The following is a 26,687-nucleotide window of genomic DNA, read 5'->3' as shown; positions in this document are numbered from 1 at the left end:
GTCAAACTAGGGCCAATTTTCTAAATCCTAATTTATTAGAAGCCTTTTTTGTGTGTAATGTTGACAATAATTCGGTTTCAATTCCACTGAATGCCTTTCAATATTATTATCAGTATCAATATACAATAGTGACCGAGAGTCTGCTTTCCAAACAATTTGGTTGTTTACGTTAAGAGTAATTTACCTCATATAGTTTAGGAAGAGCTAAAAGTTGATGAAGGAAGTGTACTCTAAAAACTCGTGTTTTTTGTGAATAATGTGGATAATGCGTCTGCATGAACTTAATATTACAGAAGAAGCCAAATTGATACTACTCGACTCACACATTCCAAGATGGATTCAACTTCACCAGTTACAATATTATAAAATGTTATATTACAATTGTTATTTACAATATCTGACACAGTAAAATATAATCGAATTTAAGAAAAATATAATCGAATTTAAGAAAGATATAATATTCAGTTTCCGTTATGGGTTTCCACATTGTTACTAGGTACAACCATTTTGGTTTTCAGTTTCTTGATGAAATCTTTAGCTAGTTTCTCACCCTGACGATGTTCGAGCACCTTAATAATATTCGTGTCTGGAACAGAGAAGAAACATTCGTCATTTTCTCAGGGTCTTTTAAAGGCTTGTTTTCGTTCCATTAAATATTTTATAAATGGTAAATTTACATTCTACTGAGTTCTTGTAGCTACCCTTAATTATTTTAAGAAATAATCGCTATTATGCAACGCACGTGAGGCGTTTGGTGACTGGAACATTTTTTTCATGGAATGCAGAAAATTCATCGACAAGAGAAATACAATATTCAATAAAATACATCCACTAGCTCTTAATATAGCACAGATAGTAAGATTGAATACCTACCTTGATTAGTGGGTTTCGTCAATTTCAAATGCACTTGAGCCATTTCGTGCAACGAGGTCTCCATGGTAGTGCGTGGTATTTCTGATAGTAGTACGAATGCTTCAGCTACGAATTGGCTAGACATACCAAGGAAGTCCTCGTCCTTGACTATGAGATGTAGGATGCCGTTCGGTAATTCGTATTGATCTTTGGATAACTGGCTGCAATCATAAGGCAATCGGATTAGTAAATGCTCACGCTACAAGAACCCACAGGCTGAACCAGCTCTGCGGCTCTCCCTATTAATGCGACTTTGCTTTCTCTAGAGTGTAAGCTAGAGTAATGTAGACATATTTACATTGTAAAGGTTTCATCAAATAACGGAAACAAATTCTTCTTGTGGATTTTCGTCTTAGGTTTGACAACGCTGGTGAATTTCTCTTCCGGTAGCAAATGCATCTTCACAAATGGATCGCAGGAACCTATATATATAAAGGTGAAACCATGATTTTAGTTTAGAGAAAACAACCTATGGAGAATGGTTTGCTACTAAGGCTGATTTTTAGTCTACGTTACAAAGCGAACAGACCAACAAGACTGGTAAATCAGCTTGGGACCATTATTTAGTACTGAGCTTAAAGTGACACAAAGAAGTGATAAAAACTGATATCTTACCATTGGAATCATGCGGCAATAAATTCCTTGCATTTAATATTTCAATTCGTAACATGTAATGCACGAACTGCATACGAATTGTCAGCATGCCATAAGTTGGACTCATTGGCGAGTTCTGTTCCAAAAGCCGGTCTAAATAATATTTGTGTATCAGTTCTTCAGTGCCCATGCCGTGCAGTTCGAGAATATGTTTGATCTTCTTATACGAGTCATTGTTCTCGACATTTTCACTTTGTTTGAAGAATCCCACTAAAATACTGAGTGTATTGCTGAGATTCTCAAAAAAATTAGGTGGCCGACGTTTCTGTAAAGCATAAAAAATAAAACTCAGGAGAGTTATTGAGCTCATACTGCTCAGGACTTTAAAATATGGTCACATGTTTTGAGGTTTGAATAAGACCACCTTCAAAGCCTATGAAAGACGTATTCTGCACGTGACCTTGTAGCACTCCCGGTGATGAAACTATATATCCAAGTACTCTAGAAAATTCCAAGGAGGAGAAATGGGAGTCAAACTCAACCCTTTCCCATTGCCATTACTAATTATTCTGAAGGTATCTTGGAATCAAGGGGATTCGAGGATATATTTCCTTCTAACACCTGTTAAGTACCCAAGCTCTCTAGGATTCGTGGGGGGGGGGGGCTCTCCAACCAACTACGCCCTAGATGTTCTAAGGATGGCTTCTCCAGATCAAAAGGGAACCAAGCTCTCATCAGAAGTTCTAGAAAGAGAGGAAAGCCGGTAGTCAGGTACAATATCCATGCAGCCCTGCCTGCAAGCCGTCATCAGATATTTCAAAATTAGTCCCAAATTAAAAGTGAGAGTATTCTAAAAAGGGAATACACCCCTTTCACCCTGGTGAACATCTAGGTTCTCTAAGGAAATTCCTAGGGATTGTGGAGTTGGAAGTTTGGGATAACCATTCTCTGGCACCAAATCTCACCCGGAATTCCCCAGGGAGGAAATATCTCACCCTAACATCTGGTGACCACCCAGACACTCTCTTTCTCCAGAAAGAGAGTGGAGAGGGGCTGATTAAGATGACCGCTCCCTAAAGATCCTAACTTACCACTTCCCACTTCTCCAAGAGAGGGTATAATCCTCCACCACTCGGCATATGAAAGCCGTTAGAAGAATGTGTGAATCAGCTCAGATATACAATTCTAATTAAATATGGTCGCAAGTTTTACTGAGAATAGAGATCACTTTCGCAGCCCTTTACAAAAGTACATTAAGGCAATGCCCGTCAAACTGGTTGAGTTTATTAGTCAGCTCAACTCCAGCTCATTTTTTTTGAGACCATCTTCTAAATTTCATCATTCTTTAAAAGTGAGTTAAGCCCACCTCAGGTGATTTTCTTCAAGTTGAGTTTTTAGAGTTAGTGGAGATTCGTTTCTTTAGTTAGCGCACACTGTTCTGTGCTGCACTAAACGGACAAATGGTTTGTTTGTGATTTGGGAACACTCCGTAAAAGAATGCCCTTAACGCCCTTAAAAAATGTTTAGTTTCAGCCCAGACAAAAATCTTTTACTTACCTCTAAACTATCATTTACCACTTGGGTCAATATATCATATACTTTGTCCCAAAGTATTGTCAATATCCTTTCAAAATTGTCATTGTTTAATTGGGAATGTAATGTAATCAAATTGCTGTCTAAATATTGCATCAATCGTTCAATATGATTATTGTCCTGATTCAGTATCTCAGCACCTTCCAAGAGGAAACGTTTCGCAACTGGAGCCATCTGTAAAGAAATATAAAATTTGAAGTCTTTACCTTTTTTTTTTTTAATTTCACCCATAAAACATAGGTTCACTGCGATAACACTTCACAATCACACAAAATCCCTGAAAGTAAAAGCAGGGTTAGCTATGAGGTTAGCGTATTGGATTCCCACGCGGAGGTCCCGGGCCCGAAGGCCGGCAGTTAAAGAAAAACTTAATAAAAAAAAATAGAAGTAATTATGAGGCAAAGAATACCTTTAAATACCTGGGTATTTTGTTTCCTAAGTCGGGATGCTTTAATTTAACTTGGTATGGTCAGTAGCAATATCGGCTAATAAAAGTATTTTTTCTGGATCTAAATTAGCCCCTTGGGCTTGCAAACAAAAGGTTTTTGATAACTGCATTCGTTCTGTACTGCTTTATGGTAGTAAAATCTGGGCACTTAGGTATACTGAACAGATTGAATTGGTACAGGCAAAGCTCATCAAATCATTGTTTGTTTGTTTTTTTTGGCAACGTAATACTGGAGGTTATATGGTCAGAATAGAGACTGAAAGAGTCAAATTAAAGTATTTTGTTTTTAAACGTGCGCTAAATTGGTTAATCAAGCTGTTAGGTATTCGTAGAGACAGGCTACCGAAACTTTGTTATAATAAATTATTACAATTGGACAGTTCAAATGCTAACATTGCAAAATATAAAGGGGTATCCCAGATCAAGAATTATTTTTTCAACTTCGGTAATGAATGGTTGTGGTATGAACAGGATGCCAGTTTAATTGACAAATTTAAAGAAAAAATACAGTGCGACCTGAAACAACATTTAATTACTGACGATTTGGTTAGAATTAATAATTCTACGTATAGTTCCGTATATAGTCTGATAGCTAACAAGCACAATTTTAATTCATATCTGAGGCTCAATGTTCCATTGAAATTACCAGGGTGATCAGTCAAATTAGAATGGCTTCAGATAACTGGTGTGTTAACTACGCTAAAGGTAACCGTTATGAGATAAACAGCCTTGAACTTTGTCCGCTATGTAATCATGAAAAGCCCTAACTTCCTGCCAAACTTTATCAAAATCTTCTTGTGAAATTTGTTTAAATATAATAGAAAGTTTAAAACTACCGAGTAAAACCTAATATTACTGATGCTATATAATTAACAATTAGTTTGATATCGTAGATTCCCTGAGTAGAATATAAAGGGATAACCATCCACCCTAATAATGGCGCAATTAACTATTAACTAAGAAATAAATTTAACTCATAATTCAGCGCACATCCTAGGACTCACCTTAATAGCAACCATATCCAACAAGTCTATGATCTTATTCTTGACGGTGTCTACAGCATTATCAATCACTAATAATAACGTTTGTTTACAATGATCAGCTGCAGTTTCCGTGTTCACTGCAGACAATTTCTGGACTATATCATCCAGTCCAAGCTCGTTGACAAACGGCTCAATAGACTGCCTCACGTAGTCTATGTTGTTTATGGCCAAACACCACTAAACATAAAACCAAAAGAGGAAGTGGTTAATCAAGGAGCACATCATTTAATTTGTCTGTAACGACAAAAATAGGTTGAACTCCAAGATAGTACATACCTCGTTAGTCACTTCAAATTGTTTTCCATAAGCATTCGAATCGCCCATTGTTGCCACTTTGTCACCCATTTTATCCGCATAATGTACTGAACATCTGCATATATCCTGCAAAAAACATCCAAGAAAATATTAAAAGTACATCTCAAATTTAATATTAGAAGGTGCAATGTGTGATAGACAAACTTAGTACGCCAAGGCTAGGCTTAAATACTAGTGAAAACTATGAACCCAATTTATGCTATACTGTATGACAATGACACACATACTAGACTAAACTATCAGTACTGAAAAGTTCTCAGGATGGTAAAGGCCACAAATTAAGTCTAGAAGATGCGCTATGACTGAACTATAATTCTCGGCCCACCACTTTTCAAGAGATTATGCTTCATATTTCATTATGATTATATTTCATAAATTTAAACAATGATACCAACTTACGTCCATAATTTTCGCAACAAAAGTAAAAGCGCCTTCAATATCTGGCCAAGACAACTGCTTCCAGAATACCTTGATCTAAAAAATCGTTTAGAACCAGAATTAGGACATCTACACCATTACGATTTACATTTTTCACTGTAAACTACTGGAAAATGATAAATAATATGAACACTTACAAACTTATGGAAAAACTTACTTGGTAGAAAATGGATAAGGTATCTACAGCTGATGAGGAATATTTGACACTGGCGTCCACAGGAATTAGCTCATCCAAATCTACAGCTTTTTCAATCCGTTGCATAGCTTTATACATAGCTATATCAAGCCAATGAGCTACGCCCAGATGGAACCATATATGGTACTTACTGATCTGGAAGCTTTCTATGTCCATTGGAAATATTCCACGACCCAAACTGTAATCAATCCTGAAATTAGTATGCGGCTAGTAGTAATAGCTTAACACAAAAAGTTGAAACCGACTCAATCTCAAGAAGATGGGTGAGTGCTAATCCAGGATATAAACTAAACTAATTTAATCTACAGAGACACTTACACTAACAGCTTCTGCAAAGCTAAATACAATTCAAACAAGGATGTACCAATTGTTAGATTTTCGTAGTCGGCGTTGTTCTTATCAATATCCAGTAAATTGCCTTTAAATTTGAGAGGTTTCAAATTCGAACAGATTTCCCCAACTAGTGGTTTCGTTAATTCACAGATCTGGAAAATAAGAAATTCCATATGAATATCTTGTTTTATAAGTTACTAATTTTGCCTAAATTGAAAATTTGCACACCAACCTTTCCGTCGAATACTCTGTACAAATCCATGGAATATTGGATTTTAGTAGTGCTGAAAACAAGAAAATAGTATATGTTTAGTCATTCTAGTTAGAGTTAGTAGTTGATCGCACATAGTGTTACCGAATAAAATTCGGGTAACAAAATTTAGTTATAATTTTAATTTTAAATAATTTAATCTATAAAGCAAATGCATGCCTAGTATAAGAAATACGTAGTTTTATGCACAAAACAATAGAATAGAGTGAAGGTGTACTTCGGACTGCTGACGAAGGAAAACAAAAATAGCAGAGCGGCGCATAGTTAAGAGGTGTGAGGGTCAGTGAGCGCTGGAGCTCGGTGCGAGGCACATGGTCACCTTTTCCTGCGGCTAGGCCGGATTTGGACCTCTAATTTTCCTGGTTGGGAAATTAGGGAAGTTCTGGAAAGGAGAGGGCTAGGAGGACAGTGTGAGAGCTAGCGTGCGGTGTGAAGGACCGGATTTTCCTTTTTCTACAGCTAGGCCGGATTAGTATACCTAATTTTTCCTTATTAGGAAATTAGGGAAAATTTTGTAGCGGGTGAGTTACCAGTGGTAGGGGTAGTGCCGTGGTAATATACCCCTGAGCAGGGATTGTACGCTACAAAATAAAAGGGTGAAAAGGGAAGAAGAAAGTGCGAGGAGGACTGCGCTGGAAAAAGCTCTGGAACAGCGTCGTGGGGATCCCGAAGAAAGAAGACAGCGGTCACGTCTGTAAATATCACTCTATGAATTACACAAAAAGAACAACAACCAGGCCTGGGGTAAGTCCCGTTTTGATTCAAACTGTTTCCCGGAGAAGCGTCTTCTGACAGGCTCTGTTTGGATAATCAAAGAACTTTACCTTTTCTTTTAGTAGTTACTAGTTTTACTATTTCGATTCTTTCTTTTGTTGCATGTAATTAATTTTTCTTTGTGGTATTAAGGTTTTCATTTTGAAAAGTGTTAATAGTATTTTTGTGTTAACATTCAGCTTTTATATAAGTTCTAGTTTTTTTGTCTGTGTAAGGAAGCTTCCGTAATTAAGGTAATTAGCGTAACGTTCAAACTTAACAAGTAAACTAGGCTGCATTTGCCATTATTTCTGTTTCTTTGTGCTTAATAATTTTTATTATACGCATTATATACTCCTACTTGCCTTTTCTTTGATTTTCTTCCTGTTCCCCCTTCCCCCGTAGGTTTCGCCGTTTACTACGGAAGTTCATGTTAAAACGGCGTGGCGCCCAAACACAACGCAGGTATATATAAATATATTTCCAATTTTTATCCACTTTATTTTATTTTTTTTATTTATTTATCTCTGGTGCCTACACCTCGGCCCACCCCGTCTCCACTGAAGCTACGCCGGGGTAGCGGAAGTTTAGAGTAACAATAGCTCTGCAATACAGTATATTGTTTTAAGAGAGCTTCAGATCCCAGTTTTTAGTTTAATGTTTCTCAAAGTGGTTGAGTTCATTAGTTAGTAGAGATAGAGAGTTCATATTGCTCTGGACCATAGCATATGATCAACCTACAATATTAACTCTTGTAGACCAGTTCAGGCAATATCCATCAAAATAGTTGAGTTTATTTGTTAGAGTGTTCACTCTCTTCGCACTTCAGTACTTGGTCACACATTGTATGTGAGATTAGAAACCACATTTACAGAAAGAACAAAGTTGCAATACAATATACTCACATGTAGAATATCATATCATACAGTTCTATACTCTTCTGTAAATCGTTGCGTACTAAGTTGGTGATTTTAATCGCTTGTTGAAGGCGATTTTCTTGATTGGCATTTGTTGCGCGATTATTCTCTACGATCTGTTGGAACCTGTAAGATTCAAATTCCTTTTTTAGATTGATGTTGTTTTCAATGATTCAAATAAAAACTAGCTCTATTGTGTAAAATTACGATTTTCTCTCACCACAACTTACACAGTTTAACTTAAATTTTTTAAAAAAATATTTAGTAACTTTCATTATATCACAAATTCGTCAATTTATAAAATAAACAGGTTTTGACGATAACTCTACATTCATTTATGATAAATGAATTTATTTAAAAATGTTAACAGAAGTTAATGCACATATTTGAAAAAGTTTTAATAAGTTGCCAACGTGACAGGCGGTTCAAGGCAAGGTGCGGTAAGTCTTTTTCAGGAAGAGCGTTTAAAGGTGCACCAATTAAGGTGCTGTTTCGAGATAAAAAAAAAAAGCGTGTCAACGTCTGCGGTCATTGGCACCTCAGAAAATTTAATCACATAAACTGTTGTAAGAGAATATTTATGTGAGTTCACACCGAATTTTTTTTATACTTCTGAATCAACATTTAAACTCAGCAATTTTATAAAATCGAAAACTGAACTAACCATTCATCAGTTGATTGTCTAATCGCCAATTTCAAATTTGCTAAAGCATCATTTTGGCATAAATTTGGGCATTGTAACCAGGCGTAAATCGCTTGAGGAAAAAGGTCGGTCTGATCTGAATCTAAGCTGGTGACAGTGGATATTATCCTGTAATTAATTAAATAAATATTTTTTAAAAAAAATAACGCAAAATCAAAGAAGCAGTTTGCAATTGTGGCATAATCAAAGTGCATTCAATGAGTGAAGTTATAGCTAGGTTAGAGTATTTTAGTAACATCCATTTAGTGCCAGTTCGTCTATCAAATAGTTAATAACTTAATTTGAAGCTTTTGGCAATATATAATCAGTATTTCTTAGAACTGTAACTCGAGCATAGTTAATCAGTACCTGAGCATTGCGTCCAATTCACAGAGTTGTGTTTTATCCCCTCCAACAGTTTTTCTAATCTTTCTTAATTTTTGGAAGATCGACGGTAGCAATTTTTTCACACCGTCCCAGAAAAGGCGCACCTATAATAGAGAATAAAATTAAGAAATTATTAAATTTCGAATGCAATCATATTGCAATTTCAGCTGCGCTACATACCTCATCTTCTGAGTAGAGTCCGTTCGACAGTGCATCTTTGATTGCTGCAATAATAGTTGCAAATAATTGGAAATTTAATGGCTGGCTCTGATGCAGTCTGATGAATTCGACCCATTCGGCCATCTTTTCGTCCGCTAGTCTCAAGCCGCATTGGGTTGCATGCTGTCTGAGTATTATCTCAGCTGGACCGGTAAACTTTCCATTCCATTTTGGAAAATCAGGCTGAAAAAAGTAACAGGCTTTTCATGAACCAGATTATGGTTTTATTAGCAAAACCGTGTCCCCCAACTTATCTGTCTCCGTAGAACCGAATTATGAAAAAAAAATCAGAAACCAGTCCATAAATATTAAAACAGAAATATTATTTATAATTTTCGGACTTCAAGTCCTTACAAAGAGTTGAATCAGTAATTAAATTACTCATTTAAGATAAGAAGGTTACAAAAAAAAAGTTGGCGAATTCAATATTTTGAAGTAAAAGTCACCATCATGCTTAAAAACCTAGTCTTTGCTACTATTTCTTTACACCACAATAATAACCAGAGCAGCGAGATAACCAGTGTTACGAGAACAGCGATGTTAATTAGACCTCTAAAACAGAAAGACAGATTTTTTCAACTCTTTCACTATTACAAATTCAAGATATTTTTCTGCAGACTAGCACCAGTACATAGACCAGTGATTGAGGAACCATTCTAGAAAAATTGAATTTACAGAGATAATTTACAGAGGTAGTTTACAAAGATATAGATTTACCTTGTTATGTTCCATTTCCTGCAAGAGTATGAACCTCAGGAGGTGCCGATGCTCCTGAGCCGCAACCTGGGAGTTCTTTTCCGAGCTGAACGCTAATTTCAGCTTCACAGCACCGCGGTTTCTCGATTTCTTTTCCAGACTGTACCACTTAACATGTCCAGATGAGGGTACTGACTGAAACAGATGTAAACAATCAATTTGTTGCCTCATAAATACCTCAAACCTCATCCACGTATAGAATACCATAACACCACACTCATAGATTTGTGCCCGAATTACAGTACTGAGAAGTGCTCAGGCCAAAGTAATGAAAGCACCAAGTTAAGTTTAGAAAAAGCAACACTACTCGACAAACTAATATGCACTGTGGCTAGGGTTCAAATATTCGGGCCCAGTCCCACAAGCTTAATACTGCACATCACGACCAACCTTCAACGGTATCTTGACTGTGCCGATGATTTCGTTGTCATGCTTTCCAGTGGACGCTGTAACTGCAATTTCCTTCATCAGCTTTCTCAATCCTTTGACGCCTTTGACTTCGGTGATTTTTGTGATCTTCTCCCTCACAGTTTCAGCTGGGTCAAAGTCCCTGTGGATGAATTTGTTGAAGTAGAATTCTTCCATTTTACACCAGCCAGAACCATTTTACACCAGCATCCAGAGTGAGCTCAGTTGGGAATGAAGCTTCCATAATCGACGTGATTAGAGGTCAATAATAAATAAATGCTCCACGAAATGGTCCATAACAGCAAATTTAGCCAGAAATTTGGCCTCACATATCCAACCGAGGCATACTCCTGGATGTCAAGTATATATTGATTACTTAACTTACCACACTTCGAATATCAGCACATCCTCTGCAGTGTTTTCTACTGGTCTGTAAATAGAAAGTATGTTTCAGAATTATTGTTCATATTTTTATGTTTTATTCTTCATATCTTGTACCTGAGTCAAAGAAATAAGAAGCTCGACTTATACCTATGTAATGCTTCGCCCTCCTAGACTTTAGGGGTTTCAATTTAAAAAGAAAAAAAAACCTGGTCGACACTTAAACACTTTATTAGATAATCATATAATCCCTAAACTAAATAATAATGCAATTAACTACTTCTATGGATAATCGTATGCACCCTTAACTAAAGAATAATGAAAATACTACTTCTATCGATAATCATACAAACCCTTAACTAATAATCATGAAAATAACTACTAAAATCAAAGTCCTCCCAGGCTCCTTGCCGCCCGTCACCCTGCCGACCGGGACCAGAGAGTGGTAACCCCAAAGACCATAGAGTGATTTGGCTTACCCGCCGCCAACACCTGCAGCTCGACCATTCCTCGCCAAAATCTTGAAGTTTCCGTCAGGGTTCTTCACATAGACACACACCCACGCACACACCACTCTCCAGGCCCCCACCATTCTGCCGGCAGCGCGAACAATGCTCCTAGCAATTTCATGACTATGCACTCTAAGTCTACGTATCGTGTTATATTCTCCATGTATAACAATTTAATTTAAAAAAATATATAACTACAATTCACAAAACCATAATTCCGTCTCCTACACCTACATAAAAATACAACTTACAATGAAAAGTGTTCTTCCCATGTAGGATTTAGAGTTTCAGATTTCACAGACGTATTGTAGCGATGTGTAGAAACATTGCTCAGGTACAGCGTGCAGAATGGATCGCTCAATCCTGAGGACAAAAACAGAATTTAGGAAAGACATATTATGATCAAGTTGCAGTCCTGGAGAAGTAATGAGAGCAGAGATTACATATTAAAATTATTATGATATAAATTACTTAGATCAAAGGTTTAAAATAACAGGTATAAGTTGGATTTTAAGGGCTAGGGGAGAGCTGCTAAATTTAAATTACAAACGCTATTCCAATTCTGCAATTTGTTCACTATGTAATAGATCCGAGCAGGAGAATATACTTCACTTTCTGGCGATCTGTACCATCCTGGGTGAAATAAGGTTCAAATTTTTTAAACAAACCAGCCTTTCTAAAGAACAGCTTATAAAATACTTAAATGGCGCTAACTTTTATCTGTTAATACAATATTGTAAATTGGCTTGGTCATACAGATATAATTTAATTTTAGAATTCAATTTTTAATTTTACACTGTTTTTATTGTGCATTTATATTGTTTTTAGTTCAAAGCCTCCTTTTTATTTTCATTCATTTATTTTTTTCTATTTCGTTCTATTATTTTTTGATTCAACTCCTCTGATATGTTTTATTTAGTTGTATTCTATTTTGTGTAATTTAATTTCATTATAATAAAAAATATTATTATTATTATTACTATATATGAACATTTATATATGAACATCTTGAGATTTCATTCAATATTGTTTTATTGATTATTTATCAAATGACTTATTTACTCAAATTCAATGTCCTTCTCAAAATCCATTCCTTAACATTTTTGGCCTAGCGTTGGATAATCTATGAGTATTTCGTATCTGTTATTAGGCAGAGGAATGTGCGATTTAGGTGGCTGGTTCCTACCTTAGAAAATTAGTTCGTAAATATAAAATCTGACAATTATAGCTTTACTATTTCGCATAGGAGCTATTGATTGGATACAGTCCAATTTAAAAAAAATATTTTGTGGACTTAAGGGGACCTTACAACTCCTCTTTTAGCCATGGTTTTTTTTACGAGGATTCCAAACAATCTGCTACGCTAATCAATAAGCCTAAAATATTTTAAACTTAAAATACCGAATTTCCTTACCGTTAGCGTCTTTAGGTGCCAGATCTTTGCCTTGTATAACTTCCACATTCAATAAAATGTTTGGTGCCTGCAAGTAATTCAAGAAACCACTTTACTTCTTGCATCTCACAATATCAGAACACCTGTGGTTTAGAACTGCTTTAGGGTTTAGCAAAAACCCACACTACTATTATATAATACCTACCTCCTTTTCCTTTACTAACTTGAAAAATTCTTCATGTTTCTCATCATCAATCTTGAAAGTTTCCTTGAGGTAGGTAAAAAGTTCGTCTTTGTTCTCATTATTCGCATCCGTTCCGATAATATGTAATATTTCGTACAAGACTTCCGCATAGAGTTCGTCAATCTGAAAGATAATCTAAATTAAACAAAATACTTGATGTGCCCTATATTTACTGAACAAATGTTGGTTTTATAGAGTAATGGTGATACATGAAAAGTTAGAGGACGTTCAAATTGGAGATACAGTGACTCCCATTAATATTGGGACAGTACATACAGAAGTTAAAAATTGACGAAAATTAAAAGTGGCACCCATTTATTCAAATTTTTATAAATTCATTTCATTTTATAATTACTATTAATTAAATAAAAACTATTTAAATAATTACATAAAAATGTTTTGGTAGATTAAAAAATATATATATTATAATAAGTGCAAATTCTACCTCTCATAAATATTGGGACACTATTATAATTTATAGTTTGTCCAAGGTTTTGCCCGAATATTTATACAATTTGTAAATATTTACCTTAAGCATATATTCAATATGAAATTAATAATTAAATTAGTTTATATAAATCAAGCCAGGTGTAACATGTCGCGCAAAAATACAAATACAACGATTGAACAAAGAAAAATTGTAATTTCTATGCACAAAGACAAAAAAAAAGTGTTAGAGGGACAGAAAAACTGATCGGACCTAAAAAATCTAATGCGTGGAACATCATTCAGCGTTACCAAAAACAAAAAAGAATTGTTTCAACCCCACAAAAAGGCCGTCCTCAACTGCTCTCTGAGAGAGAGCAGCGTTATATATTAAAAGAATTAAAAAAGATCACCGACTTAGTGCTCCAAAACTTCAATGTGAAATTTTTGACATGTTTAGAAAGCAAAAAAGGGGCAGAAACTGTTCGGAGAGTGCTAAGAAAACTCGACTATCATGGTAGAATAGCCTGGAAGAATCCTTTTGTCAGTTAGATAAATCGTGTTAAGAGAGTGAAATTTGCCGAAAAATGTTTTAATGGAAATAGTGACTTTTGGAATGATATATTCTAGCGATGAATCAAAATTTAACGTTTTTCAGTCAGATGGATGGGTTATGGGCTGGAGGAAAGCGAATGCTGAGCTCGAAAAGAAGAATTTACAGCCAACATTAAAGGGTTTTAAAGCTCCACCTCCGGGTGGAGGTGGGTCAGTTATGGTTTGGGGCTGGATGTCCGCATCAGGATTTGGAGAATTAGTGTTTATTGATGGAATGTTGGACAAAATAGTTTATAGTAATATATTAAAAAATAATTTGGAAAAAGTGCCAAAAAATTGGGTATTTTAGGGTCTTTTAAATTCTACCAAGATAACGACCCCAAACCTACGGCTTGGGTGATACGTCAGTGACTGTTATATAATTGCCGAAAAGTTTTCCAAACCTCTCCGCAGTCACCAGATCCTAATCCCATTGAACAATTATGGCAATATTTAGCTAGTGCTTTAAGCAAACGAGTAATATCTAACAAAAATGAATTAAAACGATGTTTCCTGGAAGAATGGGAAAAAAACACCACCTGAATTAACCAAACAACTTGTTTCATCCATGCCTGATCGTTTGAGGGCTGTTTTAAGTCAAAAAGCAATTATTAAATTATTACCAACCAAATATTAAATAGTATGAGATTTTAATATTGAACGTTTAAACACTAGCACTTCTGGTGTCCCAATATTTTTGAGAGCCTTATTTTACACTTTTTCAAAAAGTGCTACCTAACAGTTTGGAATTTCATTGATTTATACTTATATATAATTTCTACAGATGTTGCTAATGTTATTTAAAAAAAAAAAATCCAAACTTTTGTATGTTGTTTTCATTTTCCTTTTAAATCATTTTGTAATAGGTGTCCCAATATTAATGGGAGTCACTGTATATTGTAGTTTAGGCTATTCCACGTATAACTGAAAACAAAAGGTAGCTTACAAGATCTGCACTATTTCACTTTAATGTAATTTGCACTTTACTAGACCTTCTTCTTCTAGGGAGAAGTAAATGGGAAAACTTATTTGAACATGTTTCGTGATGGATTGGCGCAGCAATTGTCAAAGATAAGGTGATCCATGTACAGGAGGTAACCTCTCTACACTTCGCGATTCACTTGCACCAGTTACTGAAAGAAACCTGATATATGCATCTGATTTCTTCTGGCCATCGTGAAGGGATTCATCAAGAGTCAGAGAGAGTTAGCAAACAACGGTTAACAAGCATGAGTAGTGTGGTAAAAGCATTCGCACGTGTCCCCTGATTATTTTCGCAATGCATACTCCAGAACATGACGTAGAATGCAGTGACACGACAAGAACAGCATACTGAAGTTGTGGACACATAAGACAATATCAAAAATTCAACTACATCATAATGTTGGAATTTAGAGGCAAGATAGTGGTTGCCATAAGTAATGCAGGTGGTAATGAGTACACATGAGTACAATGAGGTAAATTAGAGGCATCATTTCAGTTCAAAACAATGTATTTCCAATGGAAACCCAATTTCGAAAGAACACGATAGCAAAACTTCTTTTTGCCAGAGCATTATGATTACTTCGTACTAAACCACCATTCATGTTAGCACCCTAACATGAACATCCTCGGCAAAATATTTCAAATATTTGAGTATAATACGCTAGTTGTTGTTTACAAAATTTAAATTTTCAGGTTGAGTTTAAAGTATTTAAATAAACTTTGGAAATTGCAAACTTTACTGAACTATTAATGCGAATTTCAACCTAGTGAGAAACTTTTAAGTTTGGCTCGCTTTTCACGATTCATCAAGATGAGGAAAGCTGGTTTGCTGGTTTCTATAACCGCTCTCCGCATTCTTCATTAAAAAAAAAGAAAAAAAAGAAAATCTCAGTTTGAACCAAATAAACATCATTTTTGTCTATTTTTACAATGTTATATTTATGGGCACTAATTTCAGTCTACCATAATTACATGCAAATACAGCACGTTGAGTAACAGTTGCTGCATTATAAATAACGGAAATTTTCTACATCAGCAAGAGACAATTCTTTACAGTTTAAAATCTTGAAATATTCTTCTAAATGCATTCGAGAATAAAGGTAAATAAGTTGATCGTGGATAGTTCTACAGAAATTGCAATATCTTCTTGTTAGCAGTTGTTTACGTTTCAAAAATGATTTAGGTATATGGTTTTGTACTTCACAAAAATCTCTTAGTTCTCTCTAAAGCTTTATTCGTCATTTGTAAAATTATTATTATAATTTACTTTTAATCTAAGATGTAAATCATATTTTTTTTTAATTTCTGCGCATAGAAGGACTAAAAAATACTACAGTAAAAGTCTCATCCATTATTGTAAAGCTCGTTGTAAACTTTATTGTAAACATTTACTAGTAAAATTAAACTTTGAAATTATTAATAATAGAAGAGCAATATAAAAAAAAGTGGACTTCGCTTAGATGGTAGAGTACAGGAGTACACGGTACTGGACACCACGCGTTACTGGACAGTTGCTGGATCAATACTGCAAGAAAGGCGATTAGGCTTTCATTTAAAATGTCATTGCTGTTTATTTTTACCCTCTCGCCATCTGCATAATTTTAATAAGAATCATATGTTTGACTGAATTTCCAAATTAATGATAATGGTCGGCCCATTTTGGAATTTTCGGTATTTTAAGATTTCCTCATAAACGACTCCTATAATTTTATTTAAATATGTCTCCTGATTAAACAGACACATACACATATGCACAACTTATGCCGGAAACATTTTTGCTAGAAATTCAATTAAGGGTTATTGTGCGAGAGGTTGTGGGTAGATTCCTTCTAAAGTGAGAAATAAATATGACTCAAACGTTCGGAATTAGAAGAACATTGGCGAGTCAGAATTTAGAGAATAGCAGAATGTAATTAACAGAAAGTCATGTGTCCTTTTTTTTTTTTTTTTTTTTTTTTTTTTTTTTAAGTAAAATTCAAAACTTTGCATTTCTCTGCAACAGGTACCTTGTTCTCCCTGCTTATGCGAACCTTCAAACTACCCCAAGTTAGAACAATGCACAAATCAACCACCCGCAGATCCACATAAATAACTTTGATAGAATTTTAAGTTTTCAAGATAATTCGTATTAAATAGAATCGGCCTAATTGAGTGGAATTAGCGCTGGGTGTTCAACAAATTTTGTTGAAATTGTTTTTTCACCTAATGTTTTGAGATTCAAAAAAAGTTAATATTATTATTATTATTATTTTGCAATTTAATCACAGCAGAGACATATTAAACTTTTATACCAACAAAATAAAATAAAATTACTGTCATAGTCTGCAACAATATTGAAGTTTGACGCTGTAATTCTGCCTTTTTGACGCCACGAAAATTTAAACTACCATAAGAACGGCTTCGAGTTCGACGCTGCATTTTTTCTTTGAAATAAAAATAAATATATATACCCACATATAAATATAACTAACACATATCACATTTTAATTATCACAGAAAGTTTTTTCTAATAAGAAACTATTTATTCAAACTCAGACACATAAAATTTTTAAGGGCATTTTCGGTAGTGTGCCAAATTGTGATTTTGAAAGCACCTTTTACTATACTACAAGCTCTGAACTGATCTGGCCAAAATAATTTGGCACAATATCTAGTCCGCTTGAGGCTCGCATGCGCTTTTGGGCCTTAGCAAAAGTAAAAATAAAAATGAACTTAATGTGTATTTCTGTGTGCGTGTGTGAGCACACCTCAAAAACGGAAAATCTTAAAAGTTCAAATTTGATATTTCTATTAGGTAGACCAGGTAGACTGGACAATAAGGTTATGGGCGATTTCACCAACTGGAAGTGGCCACTATTTCCAGTTTTTATAGACGTCCTATAGAATGGCGTCTATGATTTTGTAAATAATTTTGTAAATTTTTAAGATGATGATGGAATGGCTATGAAGCGTGGCTTGTAAGTGGGAGATCCTGAAGATTACCGTACTACAGTTTTCCCACATAATGGCCGATCATTTTCAAGACAAATTGATTTTTGGGGTTCTCTGGCAATCTTAAGTGCAATTTTAAACATGTTTCTAATGTGATTCACTTCAGAATAATTTATATTGTAGTTTCGGTACTAAATAAAGATAGTAAAAGCTTTCTTAATATTGCGATTTTGAAGAAAATCGGTTAGCCAGAGGTGCAGATTTGCAGTATAGTTACTTGAATTTATCGGAAGTTCCCGAAAAATGGATGCATCGCTTTTCTCTGAACTTGAGATATTCACTCATGCTAACTGTAAAGTTGTGAGACTGTTGTTTTATAGGTAACAGGTATTACACTTACATTGATACCAATCAAATTCGAGATGATCTCCTCACGTTCCGAATCCACGATTTCCTTTTCCTCTTCAATCTCACTCTCGTCGGACAGATTATCATCCTCTGGTTCGGATATATCTTTTGCGTTTTGATCCTTGAGTAAGGTACCAAATCTTTCGAAGAATCCATTATCTATTTCTTGAATTCTAAAACATTAAAGCAATTAAAAAGTGATTAATAAAAAAGTAAAGCAATGCCTATTTTATTCAGGCGTAGAGGGTGATATGGAAGTGATTTGACCAAAGATTTGGTACCGACGGCATGGCTTTAGTTTTAGAGGCATTTAACTAATTCATTTTGTGATCGGCACAAACACTGATGCGATTTTGGTCTTCCTGAATATTTAGAACAGTCATCTTGCCGGTTCGAGGAAGGGAAGAAGAAATAAACCTGGAGATCTTCAGCGAAGAGCTGATATTGGCGGTATAAGTGTAGAACCTTGAGAGACACTAGAGAGGAGAAAAAGCGACGAAGGCAGGAGCACATTATGTAAGGCTTTCCGACTGCGAGCGATAGGACGGAAGCGAATGTAACCACAGGAAGGCACTTTAGGAGAGTGGTTTTGGAGTTCATGTTGTGGATAAGGAAATCAAAGGCTTGAAAGTAACCAAGAGGAATAGGAACGGAAAGTGGTCCAAAGAAATTCTGTGATTATTAGACTTTTTAAGGAACGCAGAAAGGTTAGACGGAAGTAGGATTGAAAGGGATTAAGGATGTTTCTATTTTCAAGGAAATTAGAAAGTTTAATCTAAAGGAGGTCAAGGGGTTTTGAAAAGTTGAATAGGATAGAAATCAGGCGAAAATCATTAGTGGGTTTTGGAATATCATTTATCGGAAGGACATTTGCTTTTTTCTAGGCATTGAAGAAAACAGAATAACATACAAAGTGAACTAGAAGCTTTGGTTTGATCTGGGTAGATGTATGAGTGCATTGGTCTATCACACTTCGGGTGCACGGTAATACATACGTTGTTTCAGGATAGATTAGACTGTAGACTGCACCAGTTGTTGTTGATACAACTGCAGTTAAACTACTCCACATGTAGTATGCAACGTTCGAGGCGCTTTTTAACATAACTCGTGTGTATAGTGCGATTCTGCTGTTTTCTCTATGACAAATATTAACTAAGTGACAGACATTTGCTACTGATAATGTGTTTTTTTTTTCTGCTCATAGTTTTATCGCAATTTTAAAACGGACATTCCAAAAACATTTATATATATTCTATATTGGCTTGACCTTCAAAGGAATCGCTAGGGCGTACTTATTGTACGCCATAAACAATGTTAGGATTGTCAGTGTTCAATGAATTTATTTTGGTGCTTTTTAGAAAATTTTTTACATTAATATTTTACTGGTATTAGAAAATACAGATTACTGAATTAATAGTAGTAAAGTGGAGTCTAACATCATTCTGTTAAAGTAATTGAAGCGCATTTCGAAAACTGTGAATTTAAAAAAACCGCTACAATGGGGTTACGTGTGGAAATCAGTTAGACCTATCTATTATTACTTAAATTGAATATTTGTATTATATAGAACGCTCTATTAATAGACCACCAACAGATATACCAACACTTAAATAACAAAAAATAAAGGGCGTTACTATTTTTAGGCTACACATGTTAAACTATTACGTATCCCAGTTCCATAGCTACAACTAAAACATGTAAGAAAACATTGGGTGACTGTGGCACATTAGAGGCATATTTAGGGTTTCACTTATAGTAGGATATTAAAGATTTTAATGAGAGGATTGCAACTCTTGGTTGTTAGATGGGACATAATCCACCATACTGAGCACGTTTGGTCACGGCATTAAGCTGTCCTCTCGAATAAGCGGGACATTTGCCTAGCTCAGACCTAGAGTGATGAAAATCTAAACGCCATGGTAAAAGCCATTGTTTTTGTTTGTTCGAACTGTCAGAAAGATAATATAATCTTAACCTCTAAGGTGGGACACTAAGTTGTTCTGACAACTACAAAGATCTGGCTGATGTTGGAAATATCGAATTCATTTGGAGTTTCCGTTGAATCATAGCCGAGCACACTGGGTAAAAGCGGTCTTTTCCTCTTCTCTTTTAACACAGATTAGAAGAAGGACACCAGGAAAACATTTATTCGCGTGATCGATATATTCCGAAAAATTGCTTATAACTGGAATTCACATAAAAAGAACTATGATAAGATGAAGTTTAGTTACAAATTTAAAATAAAAGTAACTTAATTAAAACAAAAACAAATTTCTAAAGTTCAAACAAATTTTTATTGTTGTTAAGACATTTCATGAAGTACGTGACGACCTGAAATTAAATTTTAATAACTTATATAAATAATAAAACATCCGTTTCAATTGTTTGCTAAGGATTCTAGAAAGAAAGAAATAATATATCTGCTGTGAACACGTACAAGATTCTAATTTAAATTTTTTATCTAAACTTCGAATATTAAGCCTCATATTTAATTCTTTCCAATATTTTACAGTTAAAAACCATATATTACACAAAATTGCAACTTTACACCTAACCCAACCCCTCCCGAATACTAAAAATGATACTTATATAAGTACGGAATTGCAAAGCGGTATTTCCTGTAGGCTGAGTTTGTCTTAAAAGCCAATTATCAGGTCTAATAGTGGCTACTAGACATTAAATTTGAGTTTTGATTTAAGATGAATTCACAATCATATAGACCGATTCGTAAATACACTGAGTTCGCTGGCGTTTGGAGTTTTTATCAGGGCAGTGCCGGGTGTTCTCTCGTTGTAGACAACATTGTACAGTGAGCTGTAAAAAGCTCCGAAAAGTTAAGAGCTAGCAGCTGGATTTCAACCTGGGAACTTCGGGTTGGAATCCAGTATTCGCTAACCACTCAGCTCATACGTTTCTCTTGTTCACTCTCACTTTCTGTAACTAGAAAAGGAAAGAATTGTTATCTTGTCAAATTTTTGAAATAAGAGTTTTAACTCTTGGAAGTCTCCTGAGTCAGAGATCTTTCATACCCCCACTCCTTTCTTTGTGTATGTGAGAGAACAAAATATCTCAGAAACTAAAAATCGCAATTAGTCATTCAATGATAACGTTTAAATTAAACGAAAGACGTTCATATAAAGATTTTATAGCATGCAATAAATTTTGGCATCCACGTGAAGGTATAAAATGATAAAAAAGTAAAATGGCTCACTCACTAATCTAAATTGCATATTTTTTTGTTTGTTTTGTTTTACATTAATGACTACGGTTCTATTTTTAACCAGCCATTTACTATTATACAAGTAATGCGATGACGCCGTGGTAGCCAAGTAGTTAGAGACCAAACAGTTAATGGTAGCTGGACAAAAATATATACTACTAAAAACGTATACTAAGCGAATTTACCTGACTATTCCAAAATATCGAAAAATGTTTCGATAAATGATGAATAAAGTAACAAAATACAAGAAATTACAAGGGAATTAGGGAACACCCAAGAATTGATTTTGGCGGTAATTATTTTTTGAATATTTTACAGCAAATACACTAGCAGCAACAAACAACGGAAGTACAGATAAATTTAAAAGAATTTGGACAGACGCACACGTATGGGAAATTCTTTAAACCAATCTATCTAGCCGCTAATCTAAACCAGACAAATTTTCTAATTTGGTGGTTCACAATTCAGAGGAGTTTCTAATAAAGTTAGAAAAATTGTGATCACGAGAACATAGAATCACATCTGTAAGTGATTTCAGTGCAGAACATCTAATGTGTCAGGAAGCTGTTAAAAAATTGTGATAATGTTGAAAAATTTAAAAACCTTTGAATTCTCTCCCAGAACTATAATCCCCACAAAGACAATTCGCCGTTTCTCTATTCAATTAGTCTAATAAAACGAGTTAAAGCAACTGAAATACTTTTTTTAAAGAGGTCGCCTTAGATTATGCAGACATGTCGGCATGAACGTACAAAGTAGATGCGAATTTAATGGCGGATCTAAGTTTGACCAGCTAATAGTAGAAGTAGCTCGTAGAAGTAACAAATACAGGCGGTATAAATGTCATTGATAAAGTCTTCAGATTGCAATATAGACGGGATTATGGAGGCACAAATACTAATAAGAATCAAAACCAAAGAAATGACAGAAAAAGTGCGTAAGGATGTTAGAGAGTCCGCGATAGTAAAAACATTATTCTAGACCACTGATTCTCAACCACTGTGCCGCGGCACGCAAAGTTTTGAAGTGTGCCGCCAAATTTTAGAAATGCATTTAATAAAAGTTATAACCTTTTTTTTTTATTATTATTACGAGTAAAGGTTAAATTTAAGGAAAGTACTTATATCTATGTATATGTTAAAATTATTTTCCAAGTTGGTTGGTACGTACAAAAGCAGTTTTACACAGTGTATTAAATAAAATACTTTTAAACTTATTTTTAGTGTACCGCCAAATTTTGAAATTGTTTAAAGTGTGCCGCCACGGCAAAACAAAAAAGGGTTGAAAATCACTGCTCTAGACCAATGGAAATAATGGGTTCAGACTGGACGATAAGAAATATACATAAACGGGCCATGGGCAATCAATAATAATTAGGCGTTAAACAAATAAAAGACACAGTTCATCTCAGATCAGAGCGAACATATGCCAAGAAGTATTCAAGATAAGATCCATGACTAGGCAAAATGTGTCGTTAAAATTGAACAAAAAACACAGAGAATGTGACGAACCTATGATTCTTATTCGAAAACAGAGAATCCTAAACTGAATACTAAATATTGAAACAGAATGACACACTATATGAAGTCAGATAGGAAATTGCACCTGTACAATCACACACTGCGCTAAAAATGCCCACACAAAGACTATAAATAAACCATATTGACGGACAGGTTCACAAAGACCTGTTTATGGAAATCTCCTTCTACCTCCTGAACTAATACATCGTTAAAATTGATCTGCAAATTGTATGTAAAGAGTAAAACAGCCAAAAGTAATTGACGTTTTTTAAACTTTTGCATGAATAGTTTAATACCTGCTATTATTCGTTCCGCAGACGTAGTTGTTGACTGTTAGCATAGTACATTTTCACTATATAGTTTCCGGCCAAAACCCTAAGGTTTTAAACACTACCTAATTACAAAACCTCCTCATGAGAGTAGTAAGAAAAAGTAAAAAATGTAAACTGAGTTTTTTTGTTCAGGTGTTGGGAACAAATAAATCCTACTATTTAAGAAATACGGAGGTTAAAACTGAAGTTTTTTTTTTTTTTTTGCCTTACACGTTTACCCATTGTATCTTACACCTATTAGAACAGACATATTCATCAAAAAACGATCTGCAAATAACAAAATGTCCACCCAGTTCTTGTTGCAACGTGCAACTCTTTTTGGAAGAAAACATCAGCGTGATCGTCCTTTAAATTTGAAAATTTAGTTCCACATTTAGAAGATAGTTAACTTTTGAGTGAGGCCCATCGCTCGCTCTCCCGGAAGTGCCTCTATCTGATTTTCCAGGAATGTTTAAAATAAAAGTAATAGACCCACATTGATGCAACTAAACGATTTGAAAGTTAATCGCGGAAGCCGTTTTTTGGGGGGAAATTTGGGCCAAAACCGGCGCCATTCTTAACCAAAATATCAAAACTGACCTTTCGGCGATTTTTTCTTTCTTCAACAGTGGATATATACAGTCGAACCTCTCAATAACGGTCACTAGCGGGGGAAAGCAAAGTGGCCGCTATTTGGAGGTGGTCGTTAGAAGGAGGTAGGCAAGTTTCATAATGAAAAATGTGTTTTTTTTCCAAACATCTGTTTAAAAATTGTTTATTATTAATAGATTTGTAAACGTACATAATTGTATAATTATTTAGTTATATGATATGCACCAAGTTTTTCTTAATTATCCAAAAAATTTATCAAAAAAACTACATATTATTGACTTAATTAACAATTTTTATAATAATCATCACATTTATTCATCACAATAAAAAATTTATGGTAAAATTATCATCATACTATCATCTATTACTAGAAAAATAGAACAAATCTTTTGGCAAGTATACGATGGCTCCATTTGGTTTTTGCAAAATCTTCCAACACATTTATTTTCTCTTCTAGAGTTAACCGCTATCGTTTGAGAGACATATCGGAAAAAATAATATTGTTCATCCAAAGTTATATTGAAAAATGGTTAAAATGGTACAAGGTGTATGAGCTTGTACAGAAAAACTTTAGAAAAAGAAAAACAGAAAAAAAGAAAAACTTGAGAGGGAATAATTATTTTTATCGCCGCGTCAAACGAACTTTTAATAATGAAGTGGTCTTTGTTGGGAGGTGAAACATATAATCCGTTCCCCAAAATCAATGTCCGCGGTCGTTATGTAGAGTGTCCGGTAGGCGGAGGTTCTTTTATTTAGAAAGTTTATAGGGATAATACGGGGAAATCCAAAAACTGTCTGTAAATGGAGGTGGTCGCTAGTGAGAGTGTCCTTTATGGGAGGCTCCACTGTACGTATGTATTCCAAGTCCAAAAAAGTGGTTTTTACAAATTCATATATTTAATTCGGACTCAAAACGGATATTTTCGATCTAAACTCAATATTGATAAGCTGCACGATTACTATTTTCTTTGAATTGTCAGTGAGAGAAGTCATAGCTTATAACGGCCCTAATTTCTATCAATATTAATCGTAAAAAGTTATTCATTTGCAAGCAAATGCAACTGTTTATATTGAGACCTTGTTGGTCAGCGTCATCTGCCAAGGTCAACACAAACCAATTTTCGTTATAAAAATAACTTCTTCTCAACATTGTGTTTGTTTATATGCGTGCAGTTACGTGTTAGTGTGTTGAGTTGTGTCTGTGAGCGTGGTCATGCATGGCTAATTAGCTCTAAGTATAATGTGCTGACACATATTATGTAACGAAATAGTGTGCGATTTTTCCTACTCTGCTTGAAATTTGGGAATTCTGCTTTCTTTCCACTTACCACGTTTTTGCCGTCAATAATTTTTTAAATCCATTTCCTTAAACCTTAAAAACGACATTGAATTTACAATAAACATTTTATAGAATCAGATACTCATTCAATTCTTTAATACCTAACTTCTGAATATACGATTAAGTAGTAGATATTCTCTTGATTTTGGCATTTGTAAAGAAAACGCCTCAAACCATTCAATTTAAAACAGATTATTTACTAATTGTTTATACCTTACACGAGAATGGATCGAGGGTTTGAACTTGAAGAGTTGGAAAATAGAAGATGGCCTTTGAAATTGGATAATTTGGAAAAGGAATGAAGCCAAAAATTACTGGCGGCGGTAGTCAGGAAAAAACCACTTCAACTCATCGTAGTAGTGCGAAATACGAGTGTCTCTGGGGAATGCTGAAATACGTAGTTCAAGAAGCATTACTATTTATCGTTCATTTTATCGATGTGGTATCTAGTGTTATGTGGTGCAATACTTTTCCACAAAAATTAGTTTAAGCGTGGATCTTAGAGAGAGGCAAAAGCAGTGATGCATTATTATGCAGTATTCTGCATTCTTCTTTTAAATTTTCCCAGACTTAAGAAGAATGAAGTACTGTAGTTTAGCACATTTTTCTTCAATCAGGTACACATGCTTTGTGGTCGGTCAGAGGCGGATAAAAAGGAGAACCAAATTTTCTAAAGGGTTTCGAAATTTAAGTAAAAAAAAAAAAATATTGAATAAATATTTTTCGCAAGGATGTAAAATGACAAGATGGTGAATGTACGTTTATAAATTCTAAACAAAAAATAATTAGAATGCACACGTTCTTATCTTAAATTAACATAAACAATTAACCAACCAAATTAAACAAATTAATTTCATTATTCTATATTCAGAAGTTTTTTTTAAATTTTTTTAATAAGTCAAGTCTAGCGATTACGCCAAATTTTCGAACTCGAACTTTCACAGGATTTCTCGTCTCCTGAGTCCCAAAATAGTTTTTAGAAAATGATTTATCTTTGTGTGACGGAAATATCTCAAAAATTAAAAACCCCAACATTGTGCTGAGCCTAACTGCAACCTTTTGCAGAACCTCTTCTGTGACCTTGTGCCCAACGTAACTGCAACTTTGTGCTGAACCTAACTGCAACCTTTTGCAGAACCTAACTGGTGACCGACCTTGTGCCCAACATAACTGCAACTTTGTGCTGAACCTAACTGCAACCTTGTGATTAAAATCCCACTTTTCCTGCGATTCTCTTTTATCTTTTCTTATTGCACTAGTATTGATCTCAAATTTTCAGTAAGATTTACGGTCCTGTATCTTTTACAATATAAAGAAATTGGTTGGAACGTTTTGCTAAACTTCCGAGTGAAATAAGTAATTCCACAAGGTAAGTACCACTTTTCTGAATGGATTTTTAAATTCTTTGAGATTTTTTCGAAAATCTTAATTATTTATAAACTTTTTACTTAAACTGTATACATGTACTTGATGACCAACAGTTTTTATTAGAATAATATCTCTGGTTTTAGGCAAAATGTTGCTGTAAGTTAGAACCTTGCTATAAGTTA

At 34.6% G+C, this 26,687-nt stretch overlaps 1 protein-coding gene across 8 annotated transcripts in view; it reads right to left on the bottom strand.

Moving 5' to 3' along the window:
• Window positions 1-352: 352 nt before the first annotated feature.
• The window catches only part of stac (C2 and C2B_Munc13-like domain-containing protein staccato), a 37,949-nt gene continuing 11,614 nt past the window's right edge, over window positions 353-26,687 (bottom strand). For 3 of the 8 annotated variants that reach the window (XM_074138050.1, XM_074138053.1, XM_074138054.1), the window contains exons 2-24: window positions 18,128-18,308; window positions 12,754-12,915; window positions 12,570-12,636; window positions 11,407-11,518; window positions 11,126-11,263; window positions 10,651-10,695; window positions 10,248-10,407; window positions 9,819-9,992; window positions 9,063-9,284; window positions 8,865-8,986; window positions 8,478-8,624; window positions 7,802-7,939; window positions 6,105-6,156; window positions 5,858-6,024; window positions 5,501-5,717; window positions 5,305-5,379; window positions 4,867-4,971; window positions 4,552-4,767; window positions 3,064-3,273; window positions 1,528-1,831; window positions 1,211-1,334; window positions 874-1,073; window positions 353-586 (exon numbers count right to left, since the gene is read on the bottom strand). In XM_074138050.1, the coding sequence (XP_073994151.1) occupies window positions 462-586; window positions 874-1,073; window positions 1,211-1,334; window positions 1,528-1,831; window positions 3,064-3,273; window positions 4,552-4,767; window positions 4,867-4,971; window positions 5,305-5,379; window positions 5,501-5,717; window positions 5,858-6,024; window positions 6,105-6,156; window positions 7,802-7,939; window positions 8,478-8,624; window positions 8,865-8,986; window positions 9,063-9,284; window positions 9,819-9,992; window positions 10,248-10,407; window positions 10,651-10,695; window positions 11,126-11,263; window positions 11,407-11,518; window positions 12,570-12,636; window positions 12,754-12,915; window positions 18,128-18,308 (3,463 nt within the window). In that variant the 3' untranslated portion in view covers window positions 353-461. Of the gene's footprint in view, window positions 587-873; window positions 1,074-1,210; window positions 1,335-1,527; window positions 1,832-3,063; window positions 3,274-4,551; window positions 4,768-4,866; window positions 4,972-5,304; window positions 5,380-5,500; window positions 5,718-5,857; window positions 6,025-6,104; window positions 6,157-7,801; window positions 7,940-8,477; window positions 8,625-8,864; window positions 8,987-9,062; window positions 9,285-9,818; window positions 9,993-10,247; window positions 10,408-10,650; window positions 10,696-11,125; window positions 11,264-11,406; window positions 11,519-12,569; window positions 12,637-12,753; window positions 12,916-17,109; window positions 17,361-18,127; window positions 18,309-19,130; window positions 20,080-26,687 lie in introns of those variants that run through there. The other 5 variants (XM_074138055.1, XM_074138057.1, XM_074138051.1 and 2 more) reach the window with 4 other exon arrangements.

Source organism: Rhodnius prolixus, unplaced genomic scaffold (assembly GCF_049639745.1).
Source record: "Rhodnius prolixus isolate KJV_2025 unplaced genomic scaffold, Rpr scaffold_11, whole genome shotgun sequence".
Taxonomy (NCBI): Eukaryota; Metazoa; Arthropoda; class Insecta; order Hemiptera; family Reduviidae; genus Rhodnius; species Rhodnius prolixus.
Note: the sequence above shows the minus strand (reverse complement) of the source record. Positions and strands in the feature narration are given on the sequence as shown.